The sequence below is a fragment of the Somniosus microcephalus genome, chromosome 9 (genome assembly GCF_052327205.1).
Source record: "Somniosus microcephalus isolate GS21.2 chromosome 9, FLI_Smic_1.0, whole genome shotgun sequence".
Taxonomy (NCBI): domain Eukaryota; kingdom Metazoa; phylum Chordata; class Chondrichthyes; order Squaliformes; family Somniosidae; genus Somniosus; species Somniosus microcephalus.
In genome coordinates this window covers 191,590,045-191,612,326 of record NC_140995.1, presented here as the reverse complement: position 1 = coordinate 191,612,326, position 22,282 = coordinate 191,590,045, and the positions used below count along the sequence as shown (strand labels likewise).

The following is a 22,282-nucleotide window of genomic DNA, read 5'->3' as shown; positions in this document are numbered from 1 at the left end:
GTAATGATGGCGAATGCCGACAGCTTCACCGACATTACCACTGCAAAATCTGGGCCAATGTTCCCATTTCTGGCATAATCCAGGAAAATCTACACTCCATATGGTTTAATGTCCTTCCTACAATTGGGCACCCAAAACCGCACACAGTACTGTAACTGCAGCATAAATTTATCACTACATTAGCGTGGTAGCATTCTTGCCTCTGACTTGGAAGGTAGTGGGTTCAAGCACTACTCCTGTGACTTGAGCATGTAAACTAGACTGATACTTCAGTACTGCACTGACAGAGATGTTGGCTTTCAACTCAAATGTTAACCCGAGGCCCCAACATCTCACTCAGGTGGATGTAAAAGATCCCATAGCACTATTCAAATCACACCACAGCAGTTTGAGAATTTGAATTCAGTTTAAAAAGCTGGTATCAGTGAAAGTGATCACAAAGATGTCAAATTGTCACAGCAACATGGCTGACTCACTCATGTCCTTTAGTAAAGGAAACTTACCCTCCTTACTGGGTCTGGCCCATACCTGACTCGAGTCCCACTCCAACGTAGTTGACTCTTAATTTCCCTCTGAAGTGGCCTAGCAAGCCATTCAGTTGCATCAATATAAGATAGTCACCAAGAAATCCAATAGGGAATTCAGAAGAAGCTTCTTTACCCAGAGAGTGGTGAGAATGTGGAACTCGCTACCACAGGGAGTGGTTGAAGTGAATCGTGTAGATGCATTTAAGGGGAGGCTGGACAAGCATATGAGGGAGAAGGGACTAGAGGGTTACGCTGATAAGATTTAGATGAGGAACGACCAGAGGAGGCTTGAGTGGAACATAAACGCCGGCATGGACTGGTTGAGCCGAATGGCCTGTTTCTGTGCCGTATATCCTATGTAATCCTATGTAATCCAATGTAATCAAAACACTACACTTTACCAGTTCAAGAAGAAGGCCCACCATCCCCTTCTCAGGGCAACTAGAGATGGGCGATAAAGGCAGGCCTTGCCAGCAGTGCCCACATCTCGAGAATTAATAAAAAAATACGTTTTTATAATTTCTAATCTTTTATTACAGCCTTCCTTATTCAAATTTGAACAGCAGTATTTAGAAATCATACCATAAAACAGTGACAAACAGAACCCATAAATGTTCCACATTCAGGCACAATGGACTTCATTATGATTATAACTACACTGTCTCCAAAAACAAAACACTAACCTGGTAGGTTAGTACAAACAGATCATTTTTGTTCCTTTTCAAAACTCTTTTGATAGATATCAAGTGTGCTTCATTTTCCTGACCCTGGCACAATTTCTTTAGTTTGTTCCAATCCTGAAGGAGTCATTATAACATGATTGCCAAATCATATAAAACCAATTTGCCTACGTAGCAACAGTAACAGCACTTCAAAAGCAACTCATTGGCCGTGAAACACTTTGGGACACCATAAGGACATTATCAGGTGCCAAACTAAGTTTTTCCTTATCAAAATGAGAAATCAGAGCTTATTTGCAGTGTTTTTTTTTGAGGTGGGAAATTAAACACCAATTTTATAACTCATTTCTTGTGTTGTGATTGGTTGCATTGATAAAGGAGCTGCAGATTGCTTCCCCCCACCCACCTGGTAGAACACAATAAATATAGAAATTAAGTCACACAAATTTCTGGGCAATTGCTATATATAGAACCTAGACGAAAGGGCAAGTTTCATAGTGCAAAGCACCACAAATAGAAAAAAATTAAACATTGCAGGACCATCTGCGTTATTGCATACAGTTGGATAAATGACCATGGTCGTGTACAGCACACTTATCCACCAACAGTTACCTTCTGCCTGGGACATTACTCTGATATGGACCAAAGTGCAATCTGGCACATGCTCAAGGTAAAGAAATTAGTTAGACAAACAAAGTGATTTGTTTCTGCCAAATTTATGGTGTGAAGTGTAGTTTTGAAACACATAAATGCAAATATCTTTCACAAATCTTTCCATGAGTTGTTGAAGGTTTTTGTATGAGTTAGAAGGATTTGAGAACTACTTGAGCAAAGACTTGCAGATGTAATGGCTAATTTGACCACAATCTGTATGGAAGGTGAACCAGAACTTGTTGGGGCAAGTCAGATAATATTCAGTCTATCCTGACTAGCATCAGTTCAAATAGGAAAGGAACCCATTCTCACCTGATGTCCATACACATGTATGTTCAGCAAGTCCTGGTTGATTTTTGAGAATGCCAACTGCTAATATGTAGTCTTGTTTATTATTTAAAATGCTTTTCATGAATTAAACCATCTGGACCATAAGAGCCATGCTTGATACCTGCTCTGTGCTGCATTAGCGGATCTTGGCCACTGGTTGCAATTGGCCTCAGCTGCACCGGGGCTAGGGAGAGGGGAGCAACAGCCAGGATTGCTGCTGTTGATTGCTGTCCAGTGACCCCTGCTGAAAGTGCACGTGTATGGGCATCAGGGAAAAAACTGAGATCAGTTGTGATGCTTCTACTTATAATCACTGTCTTGGCTCACATCTGAGAGACAACCACTTTTTTTTTATTCGTTTATGGGATGTGGGTGTCGCTGGCAAGGCCAGCATTTATTGCCCATCCCTAATTGCCCTTGAGAAGGTGGTGGTGATCTGCCTTCTTGAACCACTGCAGTCCATGTGGTGCTTTTTATTGTTTTTCGTAGCGGTTTGTTACAACTGAGTGGCTTGCTTGGCCACTTCAGAGGGCAGTTAATAGTCAACCGCATTGCTGTATGTCTGGAGTCACATATAGGCCAGACCAGGTAAGGACAGCAGATTTCCTTCCTTAAAGGACATTAGTGGGTTTTTTCAACAATCTGAAGTTTCATGGTTACCATTACTGATACTAGTAATTATTCCAGATTTATTTAATTAACTGAATTTAAATTCCCCAACTGCTGTGGTGGGATTTGAACCCACGGGAGCGATTTTGCCAGCCCTGGGGAGGCGGGTATGGAGGCGGGACTGCCAGGAAAATGGCAGAATTTGGGGCCGGGTGCCCAAATCGCCTCCTACCTGCCTCCATGCCATCTTCTCAGGAGGCGGGTAGCCGTCCCGCGCCGGGTCCCATCTCCTTGGAGGCAGGAAGGGGTTAAAGCCTATTAACTGCCTGTTAACAGGTAGTTAACAGGCAGAAAATAGGATTATCCCCTTTTTACCCTCACAAGTGCGGGCTTCCCGAAGGCTCCAAAACCCGCCAAGTCAGCGAGGCGAGTCGGGGTTTGCGGGGGTCGGGTGCAAAAGTGTGCTGTGAAGGTAAGTGATGGGTGCAAGAGTGGAGAGGTGAGTATCTGAGGTAAGTGGAATGTGTTAGAAAAAGTGTACTTACCTTTGTTTCTTCCTGCAGGCTTCAGTCAGTGGGTATGCGGAGAGTCTCGCACCTCCGCGTTGGAGATGACAGATGGCCGTTGCATTCTCAAATGCAACAACCATCTCATTTCTGCAAAAGAAAGAAGTTTGATGAAGTCTTGATTTCAAGACCTCATCAAACTACAGAGAATGTCACTGTTTGACAGCTTCACAGAGCTGTCAAACGATGACAATTCATCTGTCAAAAATTTTTGACAGGTAAAACGTCATACGTTGACGTTCTCTGCAACTGGCTTTCCCTTAATTGGCCTGCTAAGCCCGCTGGGTGGGCTTAACACAGTCAATCAAGGGAAAATAGTGTGGGTTGGCCAGAAGTTGTTGGAGGCAGGACTGAAACCCAACAAGTGGAAGTCCCACCTCCAAAAGCTCCCCATTGACAAAATCACCCTCCCACGTCTCTGGATCATTAGTCCAGGCCTCTGAATTATTAGCCCAGGGACATTACCACTACACTACCGTTCCCTTGGGAGAGGTTACTAGAGGGTGGTCTTATCCTGACAGCTATCAGCACCTTCAGGAGGGGGGAAAAGGTTAGCAAAAATAACTTAAATGCTCGACATGTGTACGAGACACACAGCAGGAGATTTTCAGGTTACCCGCTGGGCACAAATGGGGCAGTAGTGTCCTGAAACTTGGCCATGCTGTCAGCCATAGCTCAGTGGTAGCACTCTTGCCTCTGAGTCAGAAGGTCCCACTCCAGAGACTTGAGCACCAAATCTAGGCTGACACTCCAGTGCAGTACTGAGGGAGTGCTGCACTGTCGGAGGTGCCGTCTTTCAAATGAGACATTAAATCGAGCCCCGACTGCCTTCTCAGGTGAACGTAAAAGATCCCATTGCACGATTCGAAGAAGATCAGGAGCATTCTCCCTGGTGTCCTGCCCAATACTTATCTCTCACCCACCTTAACTAAAACTGATTATCTGGACATTATCACATTGCTGTTTGTGGGAGCTTGCTGTGTGCAAATTGGCTGCTGTGTTTTCTACATTACAACAGTGACTACACTTCAAAAAGTACTTATTTGGCTGTAAAGTGCTTTGGGACGGCCTGAGGTTGTGAAAGGCATCAAATAAATGCAAGTCTTTCTTTCTTTACTGCCCCATTCCCACCGATGGTGTGACAGACACTATCTCCCCAAGGACCAATTGCTGGATGGCCGGAGTACTTGCCTGTATCAGACGCTAGGCCCGTTAAATATGCAAATCTAGATCCTATGACTTACATAGGACCGCCAGTGCTATTTTAGGACTCAACCGAGAGGAGTGTTCGCTGTGCACAGTCCGCCCAGTATCAGCTGGCGGTCCAGGCGAAGAGAGGCCCAGAAGGAAAGTTTTAATTTATTTTGTGGGGCCAGGAGGAGTGGGAATGCTTCTCCAGGGTCCACAAAAAACAAACTGAGCAGCTGTCACACAGGTTCTCTCCGCCCCCCCCACCCCCCGCCCAAGAACAGGCTCTTCCTGGACCTACCTTTTTCCAGACCTGGAGGCCAGCCAGGCTGCCCATTATTGTGGTGATCCCGGAGCCTGTGGGCTGTTCTAGGGCACTCGTTTACCACCCGCAGCTCGCCAGCCCTATGTCAATGAGGGCCGCCATACAAAAATCGACCAGGCCTCCCACCGGCATTAGTGGGTAGCCAGATGGTGCGCTCTTCCGGCTGGCCGCCTGAAAACCAGACAGAAGTAAAAACCTATCCCGCAATTTCCCAATCTGCCATCTAAAAATTGAAAAGAAAATGGCATTTTGTTGTACTTGCAGATGGTGGCCACCCAGTGTAGGTTTCCTTACTCAGTAGATCCACCACGCTCACTCTCGCTCTCCTGGCAGGGAGCCACACCTGAAGGTAGTGTGGGTCACAAAATTAGCATTGTAGCATTGTAGCCCTATCTGTGATCTACACCGCCATTGAGCACAGCTAATTTGCACTGCGCAATTTCCACTTTCTAATTCATGAATATCCAACAGCCAGAAAAGTTGGATGACAAATTTAGAAATGATCATTCCAAAATAATATCCAAACCCCGGAAAGTGCTATTAATTTATCTTTTTGTTTCGCTATGGAAACAAAGTGTAAATTACCATGTGATTCGGAAACAACCTAATTTAAACTCTTTGTCATACCACAAAACTATGCTTGGATACATCGGAATCCTAAATCTTTAGTCCCATTGTTGCAGTCAGATACTGATTTATTAACCAATGCATACTGAATATAATTTATCAGTGTCACTTAATGATATAATTCATATTTTAATAAATGTATCACAGAGACACCGTCCCCTAACTTGGCTTACCTTTAGGTTTTCTTTTGTGATGATCAACAAATATGGATTAAACAATGAGGCCTACAACAAGACGAACTTACCCTAAAGAAAGTTACAGTGGCTCCGTCTCCGACTGCTCCGTACTCTATCTTGGTTTGTTTCGCCAAGTCGTCAGCTGAATCTATAGGAGATTCCATGCGCTCCACTGTCAGAAAAGCAGCCAGGTTGGCGGTGTACGACGAAATGATGATCAGCGTGAAGAACCACCAAATGCCGCCCACGATCCTGGTCGAAAGGGCCTTGGGCATTAGTTCGGAACCTGACCAGAGCAGTGGGAGAGGGAACAAAAGTGATGGAGTTAAAGAGCACAGGGTAGCAGAAGTGACACGTTTTGTGGTCAGAATCACCAGATGAAAGTACACAGAGTGCTTAATAAGAATCACTGAGTTTTTGGAACAGGTAGTGCTCTTTTTTATATAATATAGTCAGGGGTTCAATTATATGTTTCTTAAGTCCCCAAGGACTGAAAATTGTTAAACGATGACCAGTGATGAGGCTCTCAATCTTCATTGGTAGCGTATTTAAGTCTTTCTAAGTATTTTCTTACCTTTTCTCAAAGGAGATGTGATTGCTAGTATCGGAGTAATTCAACCTCGTCAAAGAACCAACTTAAAAAATATATTTTTTAAGCTGGAAAATGGAACTTGTTTTCCAATTTTTGCACCAATATCAACATCAGGCCATCTCAACCAGGTCCAGCCTGACTAATGCAGAGTAAAGCCCCCTGTGCTCTGTCCCATCAACCTGCCTTAATTCTTTTTTCACACTGGTGCAGCATTTCTATTTTCTGTGCCGACTATCTTTGTGGCACAGGATGAAATCGACGATTTAGTGCCAATTAGCACCCTAGTGGTGGTAGCTTTGTGTTGTGGATTTATGCCCACCAGGAAATTGGTCGAGATTGCCAAAACTCGTTTCACTTCAAGATCTGTGTAGAGGTTTGGCATACAGAAAAGGATTTTTATCCCATCAGCGGGCTAACCCAGTTCCTGGCAGATGTCTCAGTTTGAGTCCTTGATGCTAACAAATTGGCTTACACATAAAGAATGGCCCCTTGGACGAGATACTGGAGTGTGACCACTGCCAGTGGAACAACTTCATCATGTTTTGTGCAGAAGACCACACTGCATAGTGTGCACCAGATAGCTCCAGTGGCAACTATACAATTCAAATGAAAAGGATTTCCACATGATAATAAATAAAGGATATGTCAGCAGGAGGGATATATGATAAATATTTCCACAAATAAGACTCACCAGATAACTCATGAATGATTAAGTCACAAGCTCACTACTACACAGAGCATATTCTATTTGTAACACTTGCAACAGGCTGGGAGCTGAAGTAAAAAAATTGTATTTTTATTTAGATTTTATTTTTCACCCAAGACAATCAATTGAAATTTTAGTGGGGTTACTTTGTCATTGTGGTGTCATGCCAGTGGTACTTCTCTACACAAGCGTTAGCGACAAAAACTCTTCATTGTTTCTAACAAGTACAAATGAGTGGCAATAGCAGACAGAAGTACGAATGCATCGTAACTGGGAATTGATAATAAGAAAGTTGATTGATGGACTCACCCTTCAAGTTGATTGATGGACTCATCCTTGAGTCAACCTGCCTGTCCTTAACTCCCTACTACAGGACACTCACACATTTGTTATCACCTTACTTGAACCCCTGAGTATACTATATGCAATGTATAAATACTTAAAATATATTCAATTTATTCAACACTGATTGGATGGAGTTGACTGTTCATGCTTTCATACCAACAGTCACAGGTCTACATTATGCTTAAAGGTTAAGAAGATAAACAAAACCTAATCCTTAAATGAATTCATTCTTGAGTTATCTTCTCTATCAGCCACTCATGTTACGATATGGTTAACTGGGTCCATATGAGACCAGCAATAATAAGTTTACATTTTTAGTGCTCCCTCGCAGAACTTCAAATGCTTATGGGTTAATACTGGGAATTTAGGTGCATGCTCAATTTACAGGTCCAGAATTTTCTGGCCATTCATGTTAATGGAAAGAAAAGCCTGCTGGACCTGGTGATCTTCAAATCCCGTTAGGCGCTTTATAGAATCAAAGAATGATACAGCTCAGAAGGAGGCCATTCAGCCCATTGTGCCTGTGCTGAATCTTTGAAAGAGCTATCCAATTAGTCCCATAGCCCTGCAAACTTTTTCCTTCAAGTATTTATCGAATTCCCTTCTTAAAATTATTATTGTATCTGCTTCCACCGTCCTTTCAGGCAGTGCATTCCATCCAGATCATAACAACTCGCTGTGTAAATTGTTTTTCCTCATGTCGCCTCTGGTTCTTTTGCCAATTACCTTAAATCTGTGTCCTCTGGTTACCGACCCTTCTGCCACTGGAAGCTTATTTACTCTATCGAAACACTTCATGATTTTGAACACCTCTATCAAATCTCCCTTTAACCTTCTCTGCTCTAAGGAGAACAACCCCAGATTCTCCAGTCTCTGCACGTAACTGAAATTTTTCATCGCTGGTACCATTCTCGTAAATCTCCTCTGCACCCTCTCTAAGGCCTTGACATTCTTTCAAAAGTGTGGTGCTCAATGGGCTGGGATCGTAAGTTTGAAAAATACACTCACGTCTCCAAAAGACCTCAATTGTTCTAAACAGCACAAAGCTATGGTGATTACGAGTCATTATTTGAAGATCACATGAAACCTCAAACCTACAATGGTATGGGAAAAATGTACGTGAAGTAACTTTTTCCACCAAGAAGAAAAAGAGTAATACAAAATGAATTAGATTTTCTATTAGTGGAGAAAATGCAATTACTGTACCTCAAAATAGGCATTTTATAACTAAGGAGGTGACATGTCTCCTGTTGATAGTTTTAGCAAAATGCTGGTGTGAGTACAAAATAGGATTTCCACTAAAATTATCAACAAGAAATAGTTCTCCTCCATGCCATATATGTGCTACCTATTTAGGTAGACATTTCACAACTGATGCTCAATCATGCATTTTATTGGATACTATGCTCATTTAACTGATATCATGCAAATGTAAGATTACTTACATCAACCACTACGGAAAGATGTGAAGTGCATTTTTAATATTTTTTTTAATTAGATTTGGGTAATGTGGAATGTGAGAAAGATGGATTCCTCAATTAAATTTAAAATACGTTCTTCAAGCATTTCAGCAATTTGGTTTAGTAGTAACCTATGAAAGAGCAGTGGAAACTGTAATTGATCCATCTTACCCTCACAATCCATCTTACCACCAATGTCCTAAAGTCTAATCTAGACATGCTTGGACATGACAGCCAACTCCAAATCCAGTCTTTACTTTCTAAAATGCTGTAAGAAAAAAAGAGAAATATACCTTGTTCATGATGACCAATAGGCCATGACAGGCATGCAGTCTGATACATAAAATCATAAATTATACCTACTCCGGGACTACTCGCCCACTTGGACTGCTCTCAACTCCTTAATGTGGGCTGCAGTCAAGCAGTATTGCAATTGCAGGCACACTACACGCAAGGGCAAGACGGAACTATCTGCTGTAAGAGTCACGCAATTACCACAAAGTTCTTATCTTACCCACGTACCAGAGGAGGTGCCTTTTAAGGATGCTTAGACAGAGCCTGGTTGGGGCTGACTGTCATGTACCCAAGGTAACATCATGTCCAACACTATATCCCACAGTTTTCTGGGGGGTCAGCAGGCAAAGAAGGGTTCCCTCTTATCATGTACCCTGTTGTACTGATGATGATAGTGTGTTAAGATAGTGGAATACTTACCTGTACATCAGGCACACATGAAATGGAGTCACATGCAGTGTATAGAGAATAATGATGGATGTGAAACTGTGTAGCTTATATCTGATGTAGATCTGTTGGTGCATTTTTAAACAAAAAATCTGTGTACTAATATAGGATACATGCAAAGAGGCACCCATGCAAGCCAAGTGCCTGAGAGCAGTTACCCCCAGCAAAGAGTGGGACATGTGCCCAAAGAGAGGTGCAGGCTGAAGCGTGTACCTTGCTGCATGAGAGCTCCAACTCCAAACCAGAAACTATTTAGCAAGGTAAAATTGTTTTCCACCACATCTGAGTCGGGATTGCAAGGGTGGGGGTTATACCACTCATATGGGCTAAACCTGTGGTAATTGAGAGAAACAAATTGAAACTATGAGCAGACAATATCTCAACAGAGCGCACGATTCCTGGAGGAAGAAAAAAACAAAGGCAAGTTTAAAATCCAGAATTGAAATTGCAACAACAGTTTCATAAAGCTTCTATTCTATTGCATAACAGATTAAAAAAAATACTGCACAGGCAAAGTGTCAAAAGCTTTTTTTAAGTGCTATTAATTTAAAATGCTCAGAATTTTCAATTAAAATCAATACAATAAAGTATTTCAAAGCAGTAATTTCAAGATTAATTGGATCACTGTTAGCATTGGTGTTTCACACTCTCTTCCAAAGGTGTATTTTCTCTGTTTAGTGTTCAGTATGATCTGGTGTGACAGTGGTAGAGAATGGAACAGAGGTTATGGCAGAAATCCAGGCTAGAGAGCTGAGCTTTTGGTCTTTGTTGATTCAACTAAGCCCAAACCAAATATTGTTCATTGGTTGTAAAATAGCATAATTGCGCTTTGTGTTGCAAATTCAAACTTAGGTCATATATAGATATATATATATATACATATTCAGCTGTTCACATTTGGCTCCAGGTTTGCTGGACTTTGGCTGGTTCAGATCAAGCAACCCAAAAATCTAAATCAAGGCCAATAAACAATCCTGGGATAATGGAAGTCAAAAGCTGTGCTCCCCTCCCCCATTGAAATTTTCCCAACATAATTTCCCGTTCAGCCATCTCAAATTACCCTCTTCTCTCCAAAAATGTTTGTTCCATTCTCCAGACACCCCATTCTTTGACTTCTCAAGCATCGCACTGACAACCTGGATGCCAGGGTACATATCAATTTGGGGTTCATTGGCTGCAAGAAACTGGACTGAAACAGTCACGTTTGTATTTTATTTCTGAGTATTAAATTCAAATTTTGCAGGAGATTCGAATTGCCTTTCCTCAATGAACAAAATATGCATCGTGATTTATTTAAAGAACATGATGGCGAAAGTGTAGTTTGTTGCTTACTTAAATGTTTTCCTGCCATATATAACGTTGCCTGACTGAAAAGGTGAGCAATACCCTACTCCCAGGCCTCGGCCATAGTTCTCGAGCTGCTACACAATATTCTACCAATGTCAAATTTTTAAATGCATTTCTGCTTTGGCAAATCTAAAGTGTAGAGATGTGAAAAATATTGAATTTGTTCCTATACTGGATGTGCATTATAAATCCATTTAGCCCAACATGCTTGTTTTAGCATGAGGTGAAACTGAGAGCTAAAAGCAATGATAGGTGCATATGCTGGAATTCATTGCTAGTGTCAGTGTGCAGGTTTGTGTGTTTCTTGTGTAATTTCATACATTATTTAAAAGTGTGTGCCTTGCTGCCTTTAATTCTTCACAACCGTCACTCTGGCACCGGACAATGCAGTATCTGAGGCACATAGAAACTATTATGGGATTTTATAAGATTTCTCAGCCACTAAAATGACTTCTTATTGAACAATTCTGGAGACTGCAGGTCTTCTAAAAATTAATCCATTTTGACAATTAATTGACAGACTCTAACGACTGTGCTAACAAGTCAGTGTTGAACCTATGGGCTGGACTTCAGCTCCAGTAAAACAATAAATGGTACTTATTAGCAATCATCGGAACACTCTCTAATTCACACAGAATGATGGGTTTTTTTTCATGGTTTTTTTGCTTGAAGAGAAAAAATGGTTTGAGAACTTGTATTGCCTTTTCAGATCACCCAAAACACTTCATTATCTGCTATACGTTTAACATTATTAGGTCATGTGTCCATCTGTGGGGAGGCAGGGGTTAAAAGATGTGCACAAACCTAAATGGACCTTATGTTTGCCATTTAGAAGCTCAGCTCTAGTCTTTATCCAAATAGCAAGACGGAAATTGTGGAGCAACAAATTCTATATTGCTCCAGTTTCTCATTTTCCCCATGACACATCTTAGCCTTAATTATCCGTATAATTATGCAAATGGTAAAGAAGCCTTGCCGAAAATGCTTCAGAGCTTCCACGACTGAATTGAAAGACAAGCCTTCACAGCACTGGGAGCTGCAGAACCAAAAATGGAAAGTTAAAGTTGAATTATATTTCAAGCTTCATGATTATCTTTATTGCAGAGGTACATATTTTGTTCAGTGCCTTGAAATCATTAAAGCCACTCTGTCACAGATCTTTCAGTAACCTGAATTATCAGCTTCTGCTCCAATTAAAGCCAATCAAATTACATCGCGGGACAGTGTGGGCGAATCTTTCAACTTGGTGTGGGGGTGTAAAATGGGCACGAGCTGACTTACGGCCCATAATAACCCCCCTCCTCCCTGCATTGATAATCGAGCAGGTGTATAAGAGGCAGCTGATCCGCTAGCGATTCGTGCCCTGTTGAAAGTTGGAAGTTGTGCCCTGTATTTCTCACATTTCACGAGAACATTTTCAAAAGCTGCCTCAGTTAAAGTGAAGCTGTCGATTTGTAGCTCCATCATGAGCACTCTACCAGCTGTGAGATTTTCATTTTTTTTTCTCTAAAGTAAATGACGATTTTGGTGTCAATTAAATAGTGATCTGATTTCTTCCCAGGTTTGGCATCTACACTGAAGTACTTAAAAACTGAAAGAGAAGGAATCATTTCACCCTATCTTACTTTCACATGCTGTTGTGCATCTCCAGAATTTTGTGTTTTATTTCAGATTTCCAGCATTTCCAGGGTTTTTTATTAATGTCTGTTTTTTTAATTTGAGCAAGTTAGGTCACTTTCCAGAAAACAGAAATCTTCATCTTTAAAATGCAGTTTTTCATCATCATGATCTACAAATTGAGTTCCTGTTGACGCCCAATGCAATTATAAATCTGATTGATACAGTGGTTGTTAATGTTTATAACGGGAATGGTCTTGTGCATTTTTGCAGACATTTTAGTAGAGCATGACTTTATTGTGCCCCGAGAATAATACAGCACAGAAGGAGGCCATTCAGCCCTTCATGCCTGTGCCAGCTCTTTGAATGAGCTATCCAATTAGTCCCACTACCCCACCCTTTCCTCATAGCCCTGCATCTGGAACTAGACTCAAGTTTGAAACCAAATTTAAAACTTAAGTTTATACCATTTGGAAATCAGACCACTTAAGGTTCAGAGCTACCGATCCCACTGAAAACTCTGCATCCATTTTGATGTCATTTGGAGAGTGTGGCACTGATGTCTGTGACTAGAACCACCGCAACAAGTGTTTAAAAATAACAGTAAAAATTGTATAAGTAATCTGAATTCTGGTTGTCGAGATGTGTAAGATTTCTAGTGATGTGGCTGATATGTATCTATGTCTGGCAGAGTTACAGTGAGTGTACGCTTGATGTTAGGTGGTCTAATGGGGAGCCGCATTTATTTTCTGTGGAAAGGAAAGAAGAGGGCTTTTATTTATAAAGCACCTTTCACAACCTCAGGATATCCTAAAGCACTTTACAGCCAAATTGCACTTTTGAAGTCTAGTCACTGTAGTTTCAGAAGGCCCATTGGGCCTTAATCAAAACTACAGCTTAAAAGGGGAAAAATATATATTATTATTATTTATCACTTGTGTGAACAGCATCATCTGGCCAGTTCCTCCTCTTCACACTTACTTACATGAATCTTACCTTCAGCAGTTCTGTATTGAAACCCTCTGGCTATGTTATGTTGTAAGCTTTAATTGCAATATGCCGGCAGAATACCATCACATATTGCTGCAGGGTAGCATTCCTTAGTTTAACAGTTAGGCAGAAAACAAAAAAAAATGTGCCATTCATGCAGAACACTTCACTTGAACGAAACATGATGCACTTTCTCTAAAGTTAACATCAGAGTACTAAACTGTCACTTTAATCCGGGAAAGAATAACCTTTTATCTGCTGCTTTTGGAGCACCAGATATAATTGGCAGTGCAAGGTCAAGAAGGAGCTGTTTAACAGAAAGAATAATCTATCCACAGCAGAGAAGAAGCAGCAATTCTCCTTCCAAAAAAAAAATCTCCTGATGGGCGGTAGCATTTAACTATTAACATGTTATTTCTAGAACTGGGGGGAAAAAAGTCATAGTAAAGGATTTGATGCTTCACTGAGGGCAAAATGGAGGATGAAGACAGCTGTGATTTCAAATTTTTCTGCATGGGTTATAAGCTTTACACGTGACATAGCACACATCAAAAATAAATAAAGTACTGATGATGGGCTTACTGCTCAGATACCAATGTTGATTGCAGGGAATGTGGTGCTGTTTTAGAGCATAGCTCTGCTTTGATGGAATGCATTATAAATCCAATTGTGCAGTGGAAGTTCCATGAGATTATGGATGGGGTATATCCCAATCTTATACCTGTGGAGTGCTTCAATAATGACGACTTAATACTTAGAGGTGTATGTTTTATCACTACTGTCAGGGATTCTGAATCTTATGAGATGTTCATCCAACATCTGCAAAAGCCTCTGTTACATGCATTACAGAAAGAGCCGACTGCAGATGATTTCCTGCCCAGCCCTTTTGAATTAATGTTGTCGCTTCCTTGAAAAATCACGCAAAACAAAAGGAACGTTTACTGACTTAACTGATAATAGGATTGATGTAGATTTTAAGAATCAAAATTGATTGCTATATCTAGCATACAGCATTTGAAATGCTAAAGCTAAGCATTTATATCCTGTAAGCCAGTTTGTACCAACAAGAATTGGTAGCTAGTCAACCACTTACATCTGAAGATTTTACTTTACCATCTATTCATAAGTCAGTGTGATGGTGTATAAACAGGGTGGTCCTATGCTGTCCCATTTTCTCACCTTTCGCTAGGCTTCCTCCTTCCTTAGCTTTTACACACCGAGGTAGAGTTTAACTTTTGCCGCCCGTTATACACCCCGCCAATTTTCCTTTCCATTGAAATCAATCCACAACACTGAGTTTACCGCCCTGGGGTGAAAGTTAAAATCTAGCTCACCTCCTGTTTCTTTAATGCCTTAATGCGTCTGTCCATTAATTGACTGAGATGATGCATTACCTTATTCTATCCATGATTTCCCCTCTTCCCACTGATTGTATTAATATGCCTGTCCACAGGAGAAGGGTCTGCACCTGAAACATTGACTTGTCTCTTCTCTTCACTGCTCTTACCTGACCTGCTGTTCGTTTCCAGCATGTTTGCTTTTTATTTAAGGCTCCATGTTATGTCGGGGATAGAAATGTTGCACTGTGTCGTAATTATCTCAGCATTTCAGGATTCAGGCTGCACTAACAGTGCAGCATTCATAAAACAGTTGGGCTACAACGTGTAAGCTGCAACTGGGAATTCGAAATCAAATCAGCTACTAGAACAGCTCCTAACACCAAAGCCAGGAATTTCACTTGGAGATGTTCCTGCTCTGCTGTCATAACTGCGCTGGAAGTGCAGCGGAAATTCCATTTACAGCAGCAGGTCAGGAACAGCCCAGAGGAAATTCCTGGCCTAAGTTATATTTGTAAAGTGCAGGATGCTAATGGGAATGAATCCCTCATGATATAGATTTAGGGTTGCTGATGTTAGCTGCACATTATGGGAGGAAATCTTTTTCATCCATCTGCTCTCTCACGTGGATGTAAAAGATCCCATGGCACTATTTAGAAGAGGAGCAGGGGGAGTTATCCCCAGTGTCCTGGCCAGTATTTATCCCTCAATCAACATCACTAAAACAGATCATCTGGTCAGTATCACATTGCTGTTTGTGGGAGCTTGCTGTGTGCAAATTGGCTGCCGCGTTTCCTAAATTACAACAGTGATTACACTTCAAAAGTACTTCATTGGCTGTAAAGCACTTTGGGACATCCGGAGGTCGTGAAAGGTGCAAGTCTTTCTTTTTCCTTAATAGGTTTTTTATAGCTATCTTTTGGAGACAAGGCACTGCTCTATGAATAAAAGCATCTTAATTCTTTCCCAAGACAAAATCAAATAAATGTTAAATAACACATTTGTATATATGCATAGTTAAATAATGACATACGGACACACATAAACATAAGGGCAGAGTGGCTTTAAAAAGGCAAGAAAAAGCATTTGCAAAAAAAAGTTACAAAATATTGTTGTGCAAAATAAATTAAGCATATCCTTTAAGGAAAATATTCTGTGAGCAGATATTTCCTTCATTATGCTCAAAGCTATTTATGTTCTAAACGTTCTACTAAATCCCTGGCACTCAGCCAATCTTTCTACTTGTTTGACCTAGGACAAAGTATTTTTGGGTGACCCTGCATGTAGCAGATTTAAAAGGCAATACACTGGGTATTAAACGCTCCACTAGAGCTGAGCAAATCAATTACTTCTGTGTGGCAGCCAGTGTTACCATCATTGCAACAGAAAAGCTGACTATTGGAGGAGATTTTTATCAGTTTAAAAAAAAAATCCATTTACTTTAAGTACGAGTTAATATAAAAATGTTAAAACATTTTAAATTATCTGTCCTTTCCACTGAGGTAACTTCTTTGCGTGGTTCAGTTAGTCATATATTTTATATAGTTATATATGGTTTTTTGGGCGGAGTGTATGTATTGTGATGCATAAGGTATCACAATTATGTGGGGCAGGCTGGATGGATGTGAAGGTCTTTTCCTGTCCGCCATTGTTCGTATGTTCATATTTAATTCCTCTCCTACGCCTGAGACACTTAGCTTCTAGTTCAAGAATGATACTTATGCCAACACTACAGAAGATTTTGGAGCTACAGGTTCAAAATTCACTAAATATTTGTCCAAGGCATGCTGTGGAGTAAAGATTTAAATCAATGGAACTGAGATACAATGCATGGCCATCCCCTCGTCGTGAAATACCTTTGTCTCATTTTTATTTGTAGCACCTTATACGTGCATTTCTAAATATATTGATTACAAAAGGATTGCCTGTCACTTATACCTGTTTTCATTCCATAATGCACAGCATCAACAAAATATATCTCAAAACCAAAAAACCTCAGAGTCTTTTCTTTTTCCTCAAGATCTTTGTAATAGAATTAAAACCAACAGCAGTGAGCTTTGTTATCAGTGCAAAGAAACCAGTGCTAAACAACAATGATGTAATTCTGCTATTGCTTTAGAATGCACAGTAGGATCTAGTAATGAAAAAATATATTGCCTGTACTATTTAGATTTTGATGGATTACACTGTAGACTGAACATTACAAAATGCCACTTGTTTTTTTTTGCATGCAAAGTGTGATGTACATAGTTTCCCCTAAATTAAATCTGGTTTTTTTTTGCACAGGAAGGTTTTTTCACACCAACAATTATGCCTTGTGACTATTGTTTTAATTTCATTAAAAATGAATCTTGTTTGTAAGAGTGCATCATGTATCTCTCTGACAAAAATCTCAAAACCATGCCGGCAGAGAGTTTCTTTTATCTCCAGTTTCACAGTCGAAAAAAGGCGAAAGAGGGAATAACTTACCTAATTTATCCTCATGGAGATGATGAATAAAAAAATAAGCAGGTGCATATTCTGAACCAACTTAGATGACAGTTGCTGCTCATTACTTTAGGTGTTCATATTGCCAGTAACATCCATAGAGTGGCTTAGCCACTGTGCTTTTCACCATTGCTTCAAGTACTGAACCCTCAGTTAATATGTGAGAGATTAGTGGTCACTGCTTCGCATAACACCTGACTTTTCTTTAATTTCAGTCTCCGTCATGAATTATATGTTGAGTCCCGCCTATAATTTTAAACTCAAAATGTCAAGTCGGTCATGTTATATTACTCACCTCTTCTCCCCTGTTTTATTTGCTCTAATGATGTTCATATTGAGCCTCGAGGCTACTCGGGCATCTTTCCTGCGAAGAATTATGGGTATGGGATGCGACTGAACCATGACGCTATCCAGCTAAGGCCTGCTGTCCCCGTTATCAATCCCGTCCCGAGAATTATTTCAGAGTTCAGATTTATACTGCAAGCACCGCTCATTAATACCGCAATTAGGTAAGAAAAATACTCTGTGGCAACCCAGGTCTGAATAAATGAGCGCCGGGGGAAAAAGAAAGAGCAGACAGCATACCCCAGTGAAGAAAAATGGAGAGAAAAAAAGTGACAACACTGGACCTCACTTAAAGTAGTACTCCAGAGGAAAGTACTTTAGAAGCAAAGCCCTTTCATCTTGTAACTATGATACAGTGCTAGACCACAAACCAATGTCTGCTTTGAATTGACATCAAGAGAGGTGAAGGATGGCAATCACTGTCTTTTCAGATCAATCACTTACGTACTCAGTCCATTGTAGAATCAGTTTCCTTTACCTAACACAAAGGGGTAAATTTTAGAAATATGTGCTCCCGATGCGCAGACCGCCCATTGGCAGCGCATATCAAGAGATCGTGGTAAACTTCCCACGACTTTTTGTCCAAAATTTTACCTTGAAGTTTCATGGAAGTGCTGTGCTAAGCTGAATGGAACATTTCTTCCCAACGAATAGCAAATGTGTTTGTTAAATTAATAAAAGGAAATATTTTAGTTTTGAAGTTCCTTCCCCTACAGTATCTCTTTTATTACCAAAGTTTAATGTCCCAGATTTTGTGGTCAGCGGTGAAGTGATGGTGCTCGCTGTTGACCTTGAAGAAAGCTGCCCACAAAGATCTAGCGATCACTGTGGTGTGGATTTCACCTCTCCCGATGTTAATCTCATTCTAGTGCCAAGTCTAGGGGATCTCCAGAGTCCAGCAACAGTGATGTCATCAAGTTGGCTAAGCTGCCATTCACATTGAAAAATTCTCATAGGCAACAAACCAGGAAGTAAAATGCACTGATTTTCCTTCACGTATTAATCATTTTACAGAGAGCGAAATAAAGATTGGGACATACATATGGGATTAAGGTAGAAGCAGAAGTATCATAAAACGTTTTTTAAAATAATTATATTAAAAATCTATAGGAATTTTTATCATAATAGAAAAAATTTGCATTCCACAAATATAAAAATAGTTTTTCAGGGCCAGAACAGTTGTTCAGCAGTAATTATGACTCAGTACACTGTTAAAAACCCAATTATACCTCATTCAGGAAGGCTTAACTTTTCCGGGGGTTTTTAACAGCAATATTCCAGTGTAAAAGGGGACGTTCTAGTCGGTTCAGTGATTTCAATTGTTTACCGACTCCATGGAGTTCAACAGCGCGCCCTGTGGAGGAGCAGGGAATGACTGACAGCAACTTCTGGGTTTCCGCGTTTAACTGCGCACGTGTGGACGTCAGAAGTTGCCATCATTACAATGCAAATTACAGGCCATTGTCTCATTCAAAGAACGACACTTCAACAACACGGCATTCTTTCAGTATGGGAACATCAGCCTCGATCATGTTCTCACATCCTGGAGAGTGGTTTGAGCCCACAGCCTTCTGACTCAGAGGTGAGAGATCAATAAGAGGAAGTATTTTTACTCTGATGTTCCTTTGTGAACCAGTATGATATTTTTGGGGGGATTGATCTACTTTAACAGTAACTTTCATTAAACTTTCCTGACCTTAAACTACCTGGACTGTAATTGCCTAAATTATATTGCGAGAGAGGATCACAAATGTGCAACGCTGAATTTCTAAAGTCAGTTTGTACCATCTGAATTTAAAATGATCTCAGAGTTGGTTTCTGTAGTTCTGAAGCAGTTGTAAATGTGCATTAACAGCACAAGCTTACTGTATGATATTCTAGCATTGACCATGAATGAACATTATTTGCAGTTATCCAGCAATGCATGTGGCACATGGCCACTTGCTGTTTCTATAATGTTGTAGATACAAGTTATTAAATACCATTTTTTGCATTTTTTCACCTTTTCTCCCCTGACCTCTCTCTCTCTCCGTCACCACCATAAGACTGTTCCAGTCAGCGGAGACGTGGAACCTTAGCTTCCTCTGTTTTCTGAATTAGTCAGCACAAGATACATGTTTCCAGAAGTTCCTCAGGGAAGTGTCCCTGGCCCAACCATTTTCTGCTGCTTCATCAACGACCTTCCTTCCATCATAAGGTCAGCAGTGGCGCTGTTCGCTGATGCTGCTGCAATGTTCAGTTCCAATCGCCACTCCTCCAATAATGGAGCAGTACATTCCAACAGCGTGGGCTTTGTTATCAGAGCCAAGAAACCAGTAGGACCTGGATAACATCCAGACTTCAGCTGACAAGTGGCAGGTAACAATTGTGCCACATAAGTGCCATGAAGTGAACATCTCGAACAAGAGAAAGCCCAGCCGACTTCCCTTGGCTTTCGATGGCAGTGCCTTAAGTTTTCCCCATTATCAACATCTTGGGAATCACCACTAACCAGAAGCTGAACCGAACCAGAGATATCAGCATCATGGCCACAAAAGCAGGGCAGAGACTGGCTACTCTGCCACAAATGGCTCACCTCGTGACCCCTTCAAACCCTCACCACTCGCCTGCAGGGTTGCAACTGCAACAACACTCAAGAAGTTCAACACTATTTAAGACAGTGCAGATCACTTGATTGGCGTCCCCGTCAATATCCACCCGCTCTATCACCAGGGTTGTGGCTGCAGTATATACAATCAACACGATGCACTGCAGCGACACATCAAGGTTGCTTCGACAGCACTACCCTCTCCTGTGATCTCTACCACTGAGAAGGATAAGAGCAGCAATGTCAAGGGACTGCCATCACCTCCAAGTCACACACTATGTTGTCTTGGACATATGTCAACGTTCCTTCATTGGTGCTTTTGCAGGAGACTCACTATAAGATTACCCCAAAAGAGGGGTCTTAATGTCTGTCTCATATAGAAGTATATACAGCATTACACAAACTTTTCTATTAGATCAGAAATTTAACTGAGTGTTATTTAAATTAATCTAACACAAATTACAGTTATATTTACATTTCTACGATTCTGATTTAACCAAAATTCTAAGGAAAGACATTTTTTAAATTAATTCACAGGATATGGGCATCGCTGGCAAGGCCAGCATATATTGCCCATCCCTACTTGCCCTTGAGAAGGTGGTGGTGAGGCACCTTCTTGAACCGCTGCAGTTCGTGTGGTGATGGCACTCCCAAAGTGCTGTTAGGGAGGGAGTTCCAGGATTTTGACCCAGCGACGATGAAGGGACGGCAATATACTTCCAAGTTAGGACGGGACATGACTTGGAGGGGAACTTGGAGGTGGTGGTGTTCCCATGCACCTGCTGCCCTTGTCCTTCTAGGTGGAAGAGGTCGCGGGTTTGGGAGGTGCTGCCAGAGAAGCCTTGGTGAGTTACTGCAGTGCATCTTGTAGATGGTACACGCTGCAGCCACAGTGCGCCGGTGGTGGAGGGAGTGAATATTTAAGGCGGTGGATGGGGTGCCAATCAAGTGGGCTGCTTTGTCCTGGATGGTGTCGAGCTTCTTGTGTGTTGTTGGAACTGCAAGTGGAGAGTATTCCATCACACTCCTGACTTTTGCCTTGTAGATGGTGGAAAGGCTTTGGGGAGTCAGGAGGTGAGTCACTCGGCGCAGAATACCCAGCCTCTGGCCTGCTCTTGTAGCCACAGTATTTATGTGGCATCATTCAAGGACTTTATTAATTCCTTATTTATTCCAGAGATTTTGTCTGTCCTAACTTACTGCACATAACAAAGTTCCAATAACAGTTACGGTGGTGTACTGGTTATGTTACTGGACTAGTAATCCAGAGGCCTGAATTAATAATTCTAGAGAAAGTGAGTTTGTATCCCACAATGGCAGTTTGGGAGTTTGAATTCATTTTTTAAAAATCTGGTAATATAAAGCTGATATCAGTTAAAGTGACCATGAATCTCTAGGATTATTGTCAAAATTCAACTGGTCCTCTAATGTCCTTTAGGGAAGGAAACCTGCCACCCAACACAATCTGACCTATATGTGACTTCAGCCTCACACCAATGTGGTTGACTCTAAACTGCCTTGTGAAGTGGCCAAGCAAGCCATTCAGTTGTATCAAACTGCTACAAAGTGGTTCAAGAAGATAGTCCACCACCACTTTTTCAAGGACAACTTGGGTGGGCATTAAATGTCGACCTTGCCAGCATCCTGAAAATGACTTTTTTTAACAAGTAATAATAACTTACATCTTGAAAAAATCTTTATTGGCTAAGAACCACTGAGCATTAATTGCAGTCAAATTCTAGATTAAGATTTGTTCTTGTTTTCCCTATGTGAAATACAGCAAATCACTCTTCCACTGACACATTAAGCCATTTCCTCTGTCTACAAAAACATGTGACTCACTGACCAGGGGTATGTAAAATCTAAACCACCTTAGTTTAACTCTCTGATTGTCTAACTTTCTTTGAATCTCCTGTTATTCAAGTACATTCCACTTAAAGATACTATTATAACTTTTAAAAACATTTCTTATCAGGATCTGGGCAATGCTGGTAACATTGCATATATTGCCCATCCCATTTATCCTAATGAGGTTTTGTTGGGTCT

At 41.0% G+C, this 22,282-nt stretch overlaps 1 protein-coding gene across 1 annotated transcript in view; it reads right to left on the bottom strand.

The window, feature by feature from the left end:
- grik2 (glutamate receptor, ionotropic, kainate 2) overlaps window positions 1-22,282 on the bottom strand; it is a 529,211-nt gene that overhangs the window by 84,463 nt on the left and 422,466 nt on the right. The window contains exons 12-13 of the mRNA XM_085998231.1: window positions 9,740-9,858; window positions 5,751-5,968 (exon numbers count right to left, since the gene is read on the bottom strand). Of these exons, the coding sequence (XP_085854357.1) occupies window positions 5,751-5,968; window positions 9,740-9,858 (337 nt within the window). The remainder of the gene's footprint in view (window positions 1-5,750; window positions 5,969-9,739; window positions 9,859-22,282) is intronic.